Consider the following 13,911-nt stretch of genomic DNA (forward strand, 5'->3'; position numbering starts at 1 on the left):
CATGGAGTACAGAAGGAGGGGTGGTTGAGGAGGGAGGATAATGCATGAAGTTTTAGATTTATTAAGTTTAAAGGAATCTGTGGAATAGTTCAGTGGGCAATTGGAAATATGGGTGTGGAACTAAGGGTGAGGTTAGGGTTCGACACACACACGAAGGCTGAGAAATAGATGAGTAAATGAAAACAACTGGGGAAAGAGTTGTTTCTAATTCTGGCAAGCTAGCAAAAGGAGAGGGTTAAGGATAGAACTTGAAGAATGTCCCAAGAGGAGTAGACCCAGGGAGAGAGCCAAGAAGCATCTGATGACTAGTCAGAGAGGGGAACAGGAGGAGTGTGGGGTCAGGGAAGCCAAGAGAGGATAGCATACCAAAAAGGGGGCTGTGTGTGTGTGTGTGTGTGGGTATGTGTATGTATTGGGAGTAGGAGAGTGGGGCTCAAGGGTATGATGTGGTCCCTGCTCTTTTATGCTTATTTCCCCTTTCAGGACCTCACACTGAGACAACCATTTTTTCCATCACTCAGCCAGTATTAACTGATTGCCTCTAGGTGCTAGGAATTTTCCTAGGATTGGGGATTCAGGAGAGCACAAGACTCCCTGGCTCATGAAGCTCACATTCTAATGGGAGACAAACATTAAACAATAGATAAATACATTAATAGGATAATCTCATAATGTAATTCAATTGTGTGAAATAAATAAAAGGGTAATACACAGAATGTACTCTTTACTCAGGTTCGCCTGTTGTCAGCCTTTGCCCCATTTACTATATCCTAGGTTCCTTCTAGGTGTACGTATTTTTCTGAAGCATTTGAATATAAGTCACACACATCACACCCTATACTCCCAAATACTTAACTCTGTATTTTCTAAAAATATTGACACTCTTTGTTTGTTCTGTTTTTTTGAGACAGGGTCTCACTCCTATTGCCCAGACTGGAGTGGAGAGGCGTGATCATAGCTTGCTGCAGCCTCAACCTCCCTGGCTCAAGCAATCCTCCCACCTCAGCCTCCCAGGTAGCTGGGACTACAGGCGTGCAACACCACACCCTGCTAATTTTTGTATTTTTAGTAGAGATGGGTTTTTGTCATGTTGTCCAGGAAGGTCTCAAACTCCTGGGCTCAAGTGATCTGGCCACCTCAGGCTCCCAAAGAACTGGGATTACAGGTGTGGGCCACTGCACCTGGCCAACACTCTCTTATATAACTAGAGTATAGTTATCACCTTCAAGAAACTTAACATTGGTCAGGCTCAGTGGCTCACGCCTGTAATCCCAGCACTTTGGGAGGCCGAGGCGGGTGGATCACAAGTTCAGGAGTTCAAGACCAGCCTGGCCAAGGTGGTGAAACCCGGTCTCTACCAAAAATGCAAAAAAAAAAATTAGCCAGGTGTGGTGGCAGTTGCCTGTAATCCCAGATACTCGGGAGGCTGAGACAGAGAATTGTTTGAACCCAGGAGGCGGAGGCTGCAGTGAGCCAAGTTCGTGCCATTGCACTCCGGTCTGGGCGACAGTGTCTCAAAAAAAAAAAAAAGAAATTTAACATTGATACAATACTTTAGTCTACTGTCCGTATCCCAATTTTGTGAATTGACCAAAAAATATCCTTTAACATTCTCTTTTCTTCTAGTATAGGATCCAGTCCAGGATTATGTATCATATTTATTTTTTTAATTGAACTGAAATTCAGCTAACATGCAATTAATTATTTTAAAGTATACAATTCAGCGGCCTGTAGTGCATTCACAACATTGTGTAACCAGAATCTCTCCTTAATTTCAATTTTTAAAAATTAACACACAAAAGACACTAAAGGGTTTTAAATAGAGAAGACACCTGATTGTTTTAAAAAGCTCATAACAGGGCCAGGCACAGTGGCTCACACCTGTAATCCCAGCACTTTGGGAGGCCGAGGCAGGTGGATCATTTGAGGTCAGGAGTTCAAGACCAGCCTGGCCAACGTGGCAAAACTCTGTCTCTACTGAAAATACGAAAATTAGCTGGGCAGTAGTGGCGCATGCCTGTAATCCCAGCTACTTGGGAGGCTGAGACAGGAGAATAGCTTGAGTCCAGGAGACGGAGATTGCAGTGAGCTGAGATCGCTCCACTGCACTCCAGCCTGGACAACAGAGTGAGACTCTGTCTCAAAAAAAAAAAAAGCTCATAACAGATACTACATAAATATTTATTGAACAAATAAACAAAGTAAACAAATGTATAAAATTCAGAAATAATATTTACTCCGCAGTATTTATATTTACATATCACTTTCCTTTAATCCATTGACATCTTAATATTATTATAATGGAATTATTTAGTCTAAAATAATGATCATAGCAGTCATTATTGATATAATGATCCATTATCATCTTTAAAACTAATTTGGCCAGAGAAAATCTTCTCTATTTTTGCATCACAATCATCCAGGAAAAAAAAAAAAATTGATCTTTCCTTAAAAAGCAAGCTTATGTTTCTTGCTCCTTAAAAAAAAAAAGTTGGAACTTTGCCCTGTTCTCTCAGACAACCATCTGTCTCATTTCTCCTACAGATGTGCCCTCAGGGGCCACATGGTCCTGTAGTCATACTATTGAACAAGAAGTGAGAGGCAACAGATGCAGCACAGACTGAAACATGGATAGGGACATCTGAGCATCATTCATTCACCCAGGAGGCAGGGGTTTTTAGGAAGCAAGAGGAATCTTTTTTGTGAAATGTCCCTCATTGTCACCTTTAGGTGGTGATTTTCTATCCTGCTACATAGAGACAGCAGCACCATAAGTCCTTTATTGCACCATATTCACCTCGACATGACACTGATCTCACATCTATATTCTTGTCTTTAAATTCAGTCGCAGAGGAATAAGTTTTGACCCTCTAGGTTTAGTAATATTAATACACGTTGTGCTTATCGCTGTTAAATCATCTTATCACTTAATTTGAGTCACAAAAAAATGAAGAGGCTTCCGATTCCAGGAAGAGAGAGTTGGTATGCTTTTCCCTATTCCTCCTGCTGAATATAATTAAAACCCCTAGACATTATGTGTAAAACAAACAGAAGATGACATTGAAGGTGGAGAGAAGTCAGACCAGCTAGGGACCTTAGGATCCAAGGAAAAACGTGGCAGTGGGTCCCACGGCAGGGCTTTCTTTTTGCCTCACATGTCCGAGACTTAGAGCTGAAGAGTCTAGCAACTCAGAAACACCAAGGGAGTGCAAAGAAAAAAAGTCCCACTTAAAGCCTGTTCTATCTAGCCTTAATTCTCTACTTTCCAACTTGTATTCTCTGGCCCCCACCCTTCTCCCTGCAATAAAATTACTTTCCTAAAAATTCCAACTGGCCTCCTTCATGCCATCACTTCACATTTCATCCCCGTGTATATCTGTGTAGCACGGGATCTTTGTTGATAACTCACTTCATACTAGAAATTTTACCTCTGGCAAAAAAGGAAAAGCTTTTTGAAAATAACATCAAAGTGGCCCTTCAGTTCTGGGCCTTAAGATTTGTCAGTGTCCTTTCATTTCTACTATAGTTACTGTTTTTTTTTTTTTTTTTTTTGGGACAGAGTCTCACTCTGTGGCCCAGGCTGGAGTGCAGTGGTGCAATCTCAGCTCACTGCAACCTCCACCTCCCAGGCTCAAGAGATTCTCCTGCCTCAGCCTCCTGAGTAGCTGAGATTACAGGCGCCCACCACCACACCTGGCTAATTTTTGTATTTTTAGTACAGATGGGGTTTCACCATGTTGGCCAGGCTGGTCTTGAACTCCTGACCTCAAGTGATCTGCCCGCCTCAGGCTCCAAAAGTGCTGAGATTTAGGCGTGAGCTGCCGCGCCCAGCCATGGTTATACAATCTTTAGCCAAGTCCAGTGAGTCCCAGGCAATGTTAAGTTCTCTTACAATCTGGAATATCAGATCCAATAATTCCTGGCTCCCCAGAACCCTCTGACTCTACAGGAAGCAGCCTGTGGAATAGCCCATTTTTGCTACTTTCTCTGAATGAAAACTTAAGTTAGGCAGAACAGAGTAAGAAAGAACCATCACTGCAGGACTTACTGAACAGGTTATTCCAGGTCCTATTTGTCTTTTCCTCAGACTCCGTTTGTTGGAAAACGAGTACCTTGTGATGTTCCAAGTTTTTAAGCAATTCTTCACAGTAAAATGGAATCCCACAGCTTCCCTCCACCAGGTACCTGTAGTGAAAACAAGGCAATCTGTTTACATTGAAGATACATCTTTTAGGAAGGAAAAACATTTAAGTCTTCTCAATCACTTGAAAATAATTTCTTTTTTTTTTTTTTTTTTTTTTTTTTTGAGGCGGAGTCTTGCTCTGTAGCCCGGGCTGGAGTGCAGTGACCGGATCTCAGCTCACTGCAAGCTCCACCTCCCGGGTTTGCGCCATTCTCCTGCCTCAGCCTCCCCAGTAGCTGGGACTACAGGCGCCCGCCACCTCGCCCGGCTAGTTTTTTTTTTTGTATTTTTAGTAGAGACGGGGTTTCACCGTGTTAGCCAGGATGGTCTCGATCTCCTGACCTCGTGATCCGCCCGCCTCGGCCTCCCAAAGTGCTGGGATTACAGGCTTGAGCCACCACGCCCGGCCGAAAATAATTTCTTGTCATTCTTCATTTGTTTCTGTTTGTTTTCAATTTTGAGGCATTGCTTTGTTTTTTTATTTCACTTTTGTGTGTATACAATAAGTGTGCACACGCTTTATTTATAGTTTTTAAAACAGACATTGGAAGGATAAACCAAAAACTAATCAAAATGGTTACCTATAGGATAAGGGAGGGAAGCAAGACTAAGGATGTATCTTTTTGGCTTTGGAAAGATATACATGTTCTATACAATTTAAACAGAGAGAAAGAGGGGGAGAGAGAGAGAGAGACAGAGAGAGTGAGGGCCAAATTGGTGCCTGGAGTGATCTTAAACGAGCCTTTGTTCAAGACATCTTTCTTCCAGAAGCACGGCAACCTCACTGCAGATACTAAGATGGGCTGTAAACAGCCAGCTAAAGAAGAAACATTCTCTATGTTGTTAAGGTGACTGCTGTCAGGACCCCAGGAGAACTGGGCTTGGTGGCTCATGCCTGTAATCCCAGCACTTTGGGAGGCTGAGGAGGGCGGATCACCTGAGGGCGGGAGTTCAAGACCAGCCTGATCAACGTGGATAAACCTCATCTCTACTAAAAATACAAAATTAGCTGGGCGTAGTGGGGCACGCCTGCAATCCCAGCTACTCAGGAGGCTAAGGCAGGAGAATTGCTTGAACTTGGGAGGTGGAGGTTGCGGTGAGCCGAGATTGCATCATTGCACTCCAGCCTGGGCAACAAGAGTGAAACTAGGTCTAAAAAACAAACAAAAACAAAAAACAAACAAAGAAAAAAATCCAAAGGAAACCCAGGAGAGGAACCACTGAAAAGCTCAGAGAGCACTCACCAGTGAGTCAGCTTTCCGCATCTGCCATAGACAGAGAACACCAATACCAGACCACACCATTGCCAGCCAGGTAAGACCTTGCTTAGTTGCAGGTCATAGTCTTTAACGCTTACCAGTTTGCCTTTCCTGTCACTTGCCCATAACAATGCTCTTCTTCACTGCAAGTTAATGTAAGTATACCCATAGCCCCCATGATGAAAGGGAAACAGAGCCTTTCACTAAGCAAAGTTGGAGAAGGTGTAACAGGGAGACAACATGGAAAAGGTGAGCAACATCCATCCTACCAAGCATCATGAATGGCCCCTTCAAAAGGTGGACCAGACCAAGCACAGTGGCTCATGCCTGTAATCCCAGCATTTTGGGAAGCTGAGATGGGAGGATTGCTTGAGCCCAGGAGTTCAAGATCAGCCTGGGCAACACTGTGAGACCCCATCTCTACAGAAATAAAAAATTTACCAGGGGTACACACCTGTAGTTCTGGCTACTCAGAAAGCTGAGGCAGGAGGATGGCTTGAGCCCAGGAGGTCAAGGCTGCAGTGACCCATGATGGCACCACTACACTCCAGCCTGGGTGACAGAGTGAGACCCTGTCGCAAAAGGAAACAAAAAAAAGAAAAGAAAAAATTTTTTAAAGGTGGGGCCAGGAAAGATACTGAAATAGGCACATCAAAACACATACTAAGAAATCTGATGAAGTCAGGACCGAGGGAATGAATGCAGATGTCAAGAGTTCAGAATAGAAAGAGGTTACTTACAAGTCCAGTTCTTTGGGGATGCAGCTCACATTGAGGTCAAGACAGATCTTGTTGGTGATGTCGTTAGGCTGTACTGCACCAACGGTGATGTAGGTGGTGTTCCTGTTCTTCATTATGGCACTGGCAGCTGCACAGGGAATGTCAACGAAGGGACACAGGGACATAATGATGAAGATAGGAAGAGTCCGGATAAGCTTCTCCATAAATCTCCAGGAGGTCGAATCCACAAACTGGGCCTCATGAATGATAAAAATAATCCATTCCTCTTTCACTGTCTGGAAAAGATACAGAAAGAGAAAGAGAAAGAGAAACACTATAGGATGTCAGGTTTTTTTACATATGTATGGGTATGCATATGTATCCATTGAGTTTCCGGGTTTGCTTATGATGCAGCGAAAGAACTAAGTTCAAGTTTTTCTTTCCAGTAACTTTGTATTATTTTTTGTTCCATTAACTTAGAATTTGTGGCTATTTGGACAGAGCTGGCTGGAATGGACTCTTCGTCAAATCTTTGTGTAAAGATAGTGCAGGCCGGGCGCGGTGGCTCAAGCCTGTAATCCCAGCACTTTGGGAGGCCGAGACGGGCGGATCATGAGGTCAGGAGATCGAGACCATCCTGGCTAACACGGTGAAACCCTGTCTCTACTAAAAAATACAAAAACTAGCCAGGCGAGGTGGCGGGTGCCTGTAGTCCCAGCTACTAGGGAGGCTGAGGCAGGAGAATGGCGTGAACCCAGGAGGTGGAGCTTGCAGTGAGCTGAGATCTCGCCACTGCACTCCAGCCTGGGTGGCAGAGCGAGACTCTGTCTCAAAAAAAAAAAAAAAAAAAAAAGATAGTGCAAATTTGGAGGATAGATGGAGTTTTAGGGGTACCCACAAAAGCCAACTGAAGTGCCCATTACATAAAAATAACTGGTTTGTTAATTATGAGTCATTTTAATCTATTGAACAATAAAATTCTCCTGGGGAAATCTACTTGACATTTATTCAACCAACGTATATTCAGCACATGCTTACTGAGCACCCCCTGGGCTAGGTGTTAAACAAAACTAGTCCTCGCCCTGCTGGCAGCTGATGCTATTCTAGTTTGAAATGTGGTATGTGTTACACTTAAAAAACAGATCATGTGTCCCTTTTCTCACATAGACTACCCTTCCCTAAGTAATCTGAATTATTTATTCACTCATTAAGCATTTATTGTGCGTCTATGAGGGTCAGATGCTGTTCTAGGTACTGGGAATACAGTCTCAAACAAAATATGGAGCCTACGTTTTAGTGTCAACCACTTATGTAACAGGCTCTGCCTCACCACTGTGTAAGGTGTCACAATGGAGAAAACCCACTCCCCAATCTCACTGCTCCAGACTGCTAATGGCTGCTTTTTGTGTCCCTCTGAGAAGAGACTGAGTTAACCCATTCTTTCTCTTTGTGCTTGACAGTCATTACAAAGTGTTACAACCTGCCTTGTTCACATATACATAAGTCTACTCCTGCAGCCCCATTCTGTCACCAGATACTTAGCCCTTTGCCTAGCCCTGAGAACAGTTTAATGAGGAGGTAAGCACTACATTGTTTTGATTTTGACTGGTATCTTTAAAAAGATGGGGAGATAGAAATGTAAGTTTTAATCTTAGGATAGCCTTGTTAATGAATTATTCATAAATTGAAGAGAACAAAGCAGGAACAAAAGAGCATGAATTCAATAATAAAACATTGGCCTGGTTTCTTCCAATTTAAAATGAGGATTGGGTTCTCTCTAATGTGAAAAAAATGTCAACACTTACATTGTACTTACTATGTTCCAAGTACTGCAGGATACTCTTTACATAATTAACTCATTTAATCCTCACAACATCCACATACAGTGGCACTATTGAATCTATTTACTGAGAAAATTTGGGCACAGAGAGTTTAAGTAACTTGCCCAGGGTCACACAGATAGTTAATGGTCCAAAGACTTGTCAGTACACAATCAAACACAGCTTTGGTAGCAGTTTCCAAACAAGATTCTGCTTCAGTACCAACTGAAAAGTTTTACAACAAAAGTAAACAACTAAATAGAGCCGGGCGCGGTGGCTCAAGCCTGTAATCCCAGCACTTTGGGAGGCCGAGACGGGCGGATCACGAGGTCAGGAGATCGAGACCATCCTGGCTGACACGGTGAAACCCCGTCTCTACTAAAAAATACAAAAAACTAGCCGGGCGAGGTGGCGGGCGCCTGTAGTCCCAGCTACTTGGGAGGCTGAGGCAGGAGAATGGCGTGAACCCGGGAGGTGGAGCTTGCAGTGAGCTGAGATCCGGCCACTGCACTCCAGCCTGGGTGGCAGAGCGAGACTCCGTCTAAAAAAAAAAAAAACAACTAAATAGATTCCGAGGCCCAATCCACATCCTACTTTTTCAATCTTTAGAGTTAGAACTCACAAATCCATATTTTTAAAGGAGCTTCTTGTAAATACTTGTGATGCAAACAGTCTAAAGCCTGACATTTAGAAACTACTGATATTGTCTTGCCTATGACCCGAAGTGGAGAAGAAGAAAGCTGTATTATAAATGTGATATAATGCCATAAACTTATATCGATCATTTATTATGTACAATTATGAGGCACATTACTCATCAATAGTGACACAGAAATGTTAAGAGACTCTCTGTTCTTAAGAAGCTCACAGGCTGGGTGCGGTGGCTCACACATGTAATCCCAGCATTTTGGGAGGCTGAGGTGGGGATCACGAGGTCAGGAGTTTGAGAACAGCCTGGCCAATGTACTGAAACCCCATTTCTACTAAAAATACAAAAATTAGCTGGGTGTGGTGGTGCGTGCCTGTAGTCCTAGCTAGTTGGGAGGCTGAGGCAGGAGAATCGCTCGAACCTCAGAAGTGGAGGCTGCAGTGAGCTGAGACCGCACCATTGCACTCCAGCCTGGGTGACAGAGCAAGACTATGTCACAAAAAAAAGGGCTCACGATCTCCTGAGGGAGAGAGAAACAGATATATAAGCAATGAATGGCAATATACCGTAATAGTATAGAATGTATAGTATAACTAGAAATGTGTTCAAAGCCTTACAGAAGCCTGGTGGAAGAAGAGTTAGTCATGTCTAGTGATCTGGGGAAGTTCTCACCAAAGAGGTGACATTGAAAGATGAGCACCATTTCTCTAGGTTAAAAAGAAATCTTTTGGCTTTTATCTTGTTACCACTGGGACTTATTTCGAGGGAATAAAGTATGGGTTGGTGTGATTTGCATATACTCTGAGAATTATATGAAGGATGAATTGAAGCAGAGAGGTGTGAAGCACAGAGTTTTTTGGAAATCTATGGAAATAGTCCAGGAAGAGATGATAAGAGCCTGGAACTATGGCAATAGGAAGGGAGGACAAGGAGATTCCAGAGACTCTCTAAGGTAAAAATAGTAGGACTTGGCCGTGAGTAAATGTGGGAATGTGGGTGACAAAGAAGGTAAGGATAACTTTAAATGATACAGAATGGCATAATTTGCTACTAATGAAATCAAGCATCAGGGTCAGGATGAGGAAGAAAGGGCACTATAGTAAAAAAATGAATTTGGCATTAGACACTCAACTCAGCGTGAGTCACTACATCCAAGTGGAATATCTAGAAGGTTCTTAGGAATATGGTTTTAGTGTTTATAAGAGAGGTGGGGACTGAAATATAAATTTGGTGATCCATATATAGCAGACAGTCATGATATTACTGGGAGAGAGAGAGCTAACTCTTGTTGAGTGTTTCTTATGAAAGAGGCACTGTTCTAAGGGTTTCTACATATAATCTAGTCATTTAAACTTACATCTCAGTGAGCTAGGTACTATTATTTTCCTCCATTTGATAGATGATAAAGCAGAAACGTAGAGAGGGTAAGTCACTGCTTGAGGTTGCTCAGGTAGCAAGTGATAGGCCTGGGGGTTCAAATCTCAGTGGTCTGACTACAGAGTCTGCATATGTAACCACTTTGGCACATTATATCTCAACAAAGCATGAAAAAAGGAGGGCTGAGAGAGGCCAGACTCCTAGGAGTGAATGTTAAGGGACTCTTTTCAAGGCATCTAAATTCTAAGCAGACCTTTAGCTTGAGGTTTGGAAGGATGGAGGAGAATGAAGTACTTTAGGATAAAGCCTTCATATACTGCAAAAGCCTCTTGCCAATGCAGTCAAACCACCTGGCTTCATGGTGATTTGCCCAGTTTTCTTCCCCCAACTTCTTGACCCACAGATGCTCTTACCTGCTCCAAGATCTTCATAAACAATACTTCCAATTGGTTTTGCTTTTTCAAGGTGCTCATCCTGGAAATCTCCCGAGAAATAGGAAACTGTACAAAGAATTATGAGAATATGAAGCATGGGAAAATAGCAAAGGGAACTACTGGCTGTGCGACTTTGGGCAAAACACTTAACTATTCTGTGTCTTAAAATCCTCATGTGTTAGATAAGTGGTGTCAACCTTTTTGGCCCCAGGGACCAGTTTTGTGGAAAACAGTTTTTCCATGAACTGGGGCAGGGGGGATGATTTTGAGATGATTCAGGTGCATTACATTTATTGTGCACTTTACTTCTATTATTATTACACTGTAATATATGATGAAATAATTATACAACTTACTGTAATGTAGATAGAATCAGTGGGAGCCCTGAGCTTGTTTCCTTGCAACTCGATGGTCCCATATGGGGGTGATGGGAGACAGTGACAGATCATCAGGCATTAGATTCTCATAAGGAGCATGCAGCCTAGATCGCTTGCATGCACAGTTCACAATAGGGTTCATGCTCCTATGGGAATCTAATGCTGCTGCTGATCTGACAAGAGGAGGAGCTTAGGTGATAATGTGAGCAATGGGGAGTGGCTATAAATAGAAATGAAGCTTCACTTGCTCACCCACTGGTTACCTCCTGCTGTGTGGTCTGGTTTCTAACAGGCCATGGACTAGTACCAGGGGTTGGGGACCCCTGTGTTAGATAATTCAGGAAAAGACAGGGCACAGTCTCTGCACTGGCATCACTTGTAGGAACAGAGAGACTTTGTGTCCCAGAGTAGCTAGCATAGCTATGATAGAAAGGTAAGAAAAAATGAGTCAGCAGGTGGTCGTTTGGATTTTTTTGAGTATGGTATTTCAATATACCTCTAATATGTGAAGAATGTGGATGCACATCCAAAGAGGATTGGGGCCATTTACTCAGCATCTGGATACTCTAGAAATACAGACCAAAGAGATGCTGAGTCACAATGCACCAGAGAGGAGTTGCTGTGCCTGCCCATGGTTATTCGTGCAGAAGTATAATACTAGCTAGTTACCTGAACATGGAAAATGTCATTAAGAAGACAGTAGAACTTTTCATCCAACAGTGTCATGACTTTATTTTGAAGGTTGGTCTGTCGTTCTTTATAATGTTTACAAGTGTCCAGGCCTAGGACATTGACCATGAGCATCTGGATGGTATAGAAGGTTTGATGGAAGCTGATCTTAGTTAATGAAATGGCAATGACCCTGTTTGTGAGAAAATCAAGAATCAGAAGAGAGTTTTTAAATATATATTTTTGAAAATAATAAAGGTTAAAGGAAAGTTCTGTCTTCTCATATTCAGCTATAATGATGGAGATTTTCCAACCTATCTGGCAATTGTTCTTTATTGCTGCTTCTGATATATATACTCCCTCATTCTCCTGTTCCTAAGCCCTGATTAATTTAACCTAGCTAATTCTCTCCTTTCTAGTCCTACTGCCACCCTATACTACCACAATAGCAAGCCACTCTGACTGGGAGCTTCCATTGCCTAACAGCATGAACCGAGGCCTCCTTTATGTGACACACAAGACTTTCCAGAGCCTCATTCTATCCCTTCTTGCCACTCTCTGCCGAGCAATCTACCCTTCACAACAGCAAACAGGTGAGAGTTCCCTGCACACCCAGAGCTGTTTCTCCTCTCCATGCTTTTGCTTATGCTGTCTCCTCAGCCCAGAGTGCTATCACTTCTCATTGCCCCTCATTTGATGTTCATCTTAAGTCTCAGCTCAGGTGTAGCCTCCTGGAAACTGTCATCAGTGTCCCAAGGTTGGCTACATATCCTTTCTTCTCTGAACTTCCACAATTCTCTATTGCATGTCTCTATCATTGCCCTCACTACATTCAACTTTTAATGTTATCTGATATGGTTTGGCTCTGTGTCCTCACCCAAATCTCATCCCGAATTGTAATCCCCGAGTGTCAGGAGACAGACCTGTTGGGAAGGGATTGGATCATGAGGGTGGTTCCCCCCATGCTGTTCTCATGATAGTGAGGGAGTTCTCATGAGATTTGATGGTTTAAAAGTTTGGCACTTCCTCCTTTGCTCGCTCTCTCCTGCTGCCATGTAAGACACGCTTTGCTTCCCCTTTGCCTTCTGTCATGATTCTAATTTTCCTGAGGCCTCCCCAGCCATGGGGAACTGTGAGTCAATTAAACCTCTTTTCTTTATAAATTGCCCAGTCTCAGGTAGTTCTTTATAGCAGCGTGAAAACGGACTAACACATTATCTCTCTCCTCCTCTTCTGTGAGAGCTCCTTGAGGGCAGAGAGCAGACTTTATTGATATTCAGGGCTTTGGCATTTGTTGACACATGTCCCCACAAAATTCGTATGTTAAATTCTTAGCCTCTAGGACCTCAAAGTGTGACCTTATTTGAAAAGAGAGTCGTTGCAGATACAATTAGTTAAGATGAGATCATCCTGGAGTAGGGTGGGCCTCTAATCCAGTATGACTGATGCCCTTATAAAAAGGTGAAATTTGGACACAAACAACACACGGGGAGAATGCCATGTGAAATGAAGGCAGAGATTAGGGTGATGCTTCTACAAGCCATCTTTGAAACACCAAAGATTGCCAGCAACCATCAGAAGCTAGCAGGTGGGCATGAAACAGATTCTTCCTCATGGTCCAGAGAAGAAAAGATGCCTTGATCTCAAACTCCTACTCCTGAGAACTATGAGACTAATTTCTGTTGTAAGCCACCCATTTGTAGCACTTTTTTTACAGACGCCCTGGCTAATGAATACAGCACTTAGTAGTTCCTGAACATAGTAGGAATTCAATAAATGATTGAATACGTGAATAAACAAATGTCTTCTGACTGTTGTGAATTATCCCTTCAGCAATGGTAAAGATATTTTAAAACTGGCCTTTCTCAGGCCTAACTTTAATGTGGGATAGAGATATAGTTAAGAATATTATAAGATTAACAAGCATTTTCCCCTCATACTGTTTAGGTTAGCTGGGGAAAGGATATGAGACACCGTAATTATTGTCCTGGTCATTGCTACTGTTGTTGAATACCATACTATCTACTTCCATGAGGAAGTAGAATGGATTGTCCCAGAGATAGCCCTCATGATATTCCTTATATGAAAATAAATGAACAACATGAGATAAGTATATTAGATCTGTCTTCCAGGGAAAAATCCAAAGACCTCTCATTCTCTATCCCCAGTCTCAGGACTAAACGGTTTGAACTAGTGATTCCCTGTCAGCTAGCTGGATAAACTTACGTGTTTGTTCTGCAGACCAAATCTAGCCTTGATCTCAACATATATGCCAATTGTCTGAATATTGGGATTACTTAGGAAACTTTATTTTTTATTTATTTATTTATTTTTTTTTTGAGACGGAGTCTCGCGCTGTGTCACCCAGGCTGGAGTGCAGTGGCGCGATCTCGGCTCACTGCAAGCTCCGCCTCCCAGGTTCAC

General features: G+C 42.7%; 1 protein-coding gene across 7 annotated transcripts in view; it reads right to left on the reverse strand.

Annotated features, from left to right (window-relative positions):
* ADCY10 (adenylate cyclase 10) overlaps positions 1 to 13,911 on the reverse strand; it is a 90,151-nt gene that overhangs the window by 42,306 nt on the left and 33,934 nt on the right. For 6 of the 7 annotated variants that reach the window (XR_012418922.1, XM_065531682.2, XM_065531669.2 and 3 more), the window contains 4 exons: positions 11,488 to 11,680; positions 10,421 to 10,507; positions 6,183 to 6,457; positions 4,049 to 4,185 (listed from right to left, as the gene is read on the reverse strand). Coding sequence is in view for 5 of the 7 variants with exons in the window: in XM_065531682.2 (XP_065387754.1) it covers positions 4,049 to 4,185; positions 6,183 to 6,457; positions 10,421 to 10,507; positions 11,488 to 11,680 (692 nt within the window). In the remaining 2 variants the exon portion in view is untranslated. Of the gene's footprint in view, positions 1 to 4,048; positions 4,186 to 5,896; positions 6,015 to 6,182; positions 6,458 to 10,420; positions 10,508 to 11,487; positions 11,681 to 13,911 lie in introns of all 7 variants that reach the window. The other variant, XR_012418934.1, reaches the window with a different exon arrangement.

The sequence above is a fragment of the Macaca fascicularis genome, chromosome 1 (genome assembly GCF_037993035.2).
Source record: "Macaca fascicularis isolate 582-1 chromosome 1, T2T-MFA8v1.1".
Classification (NCBI taxonomy): Eukaryota; Metazoa; Chordata; class Mammalia; order Primates; family Cercopithecidae; genus Macaca; species Macaca fascicularis.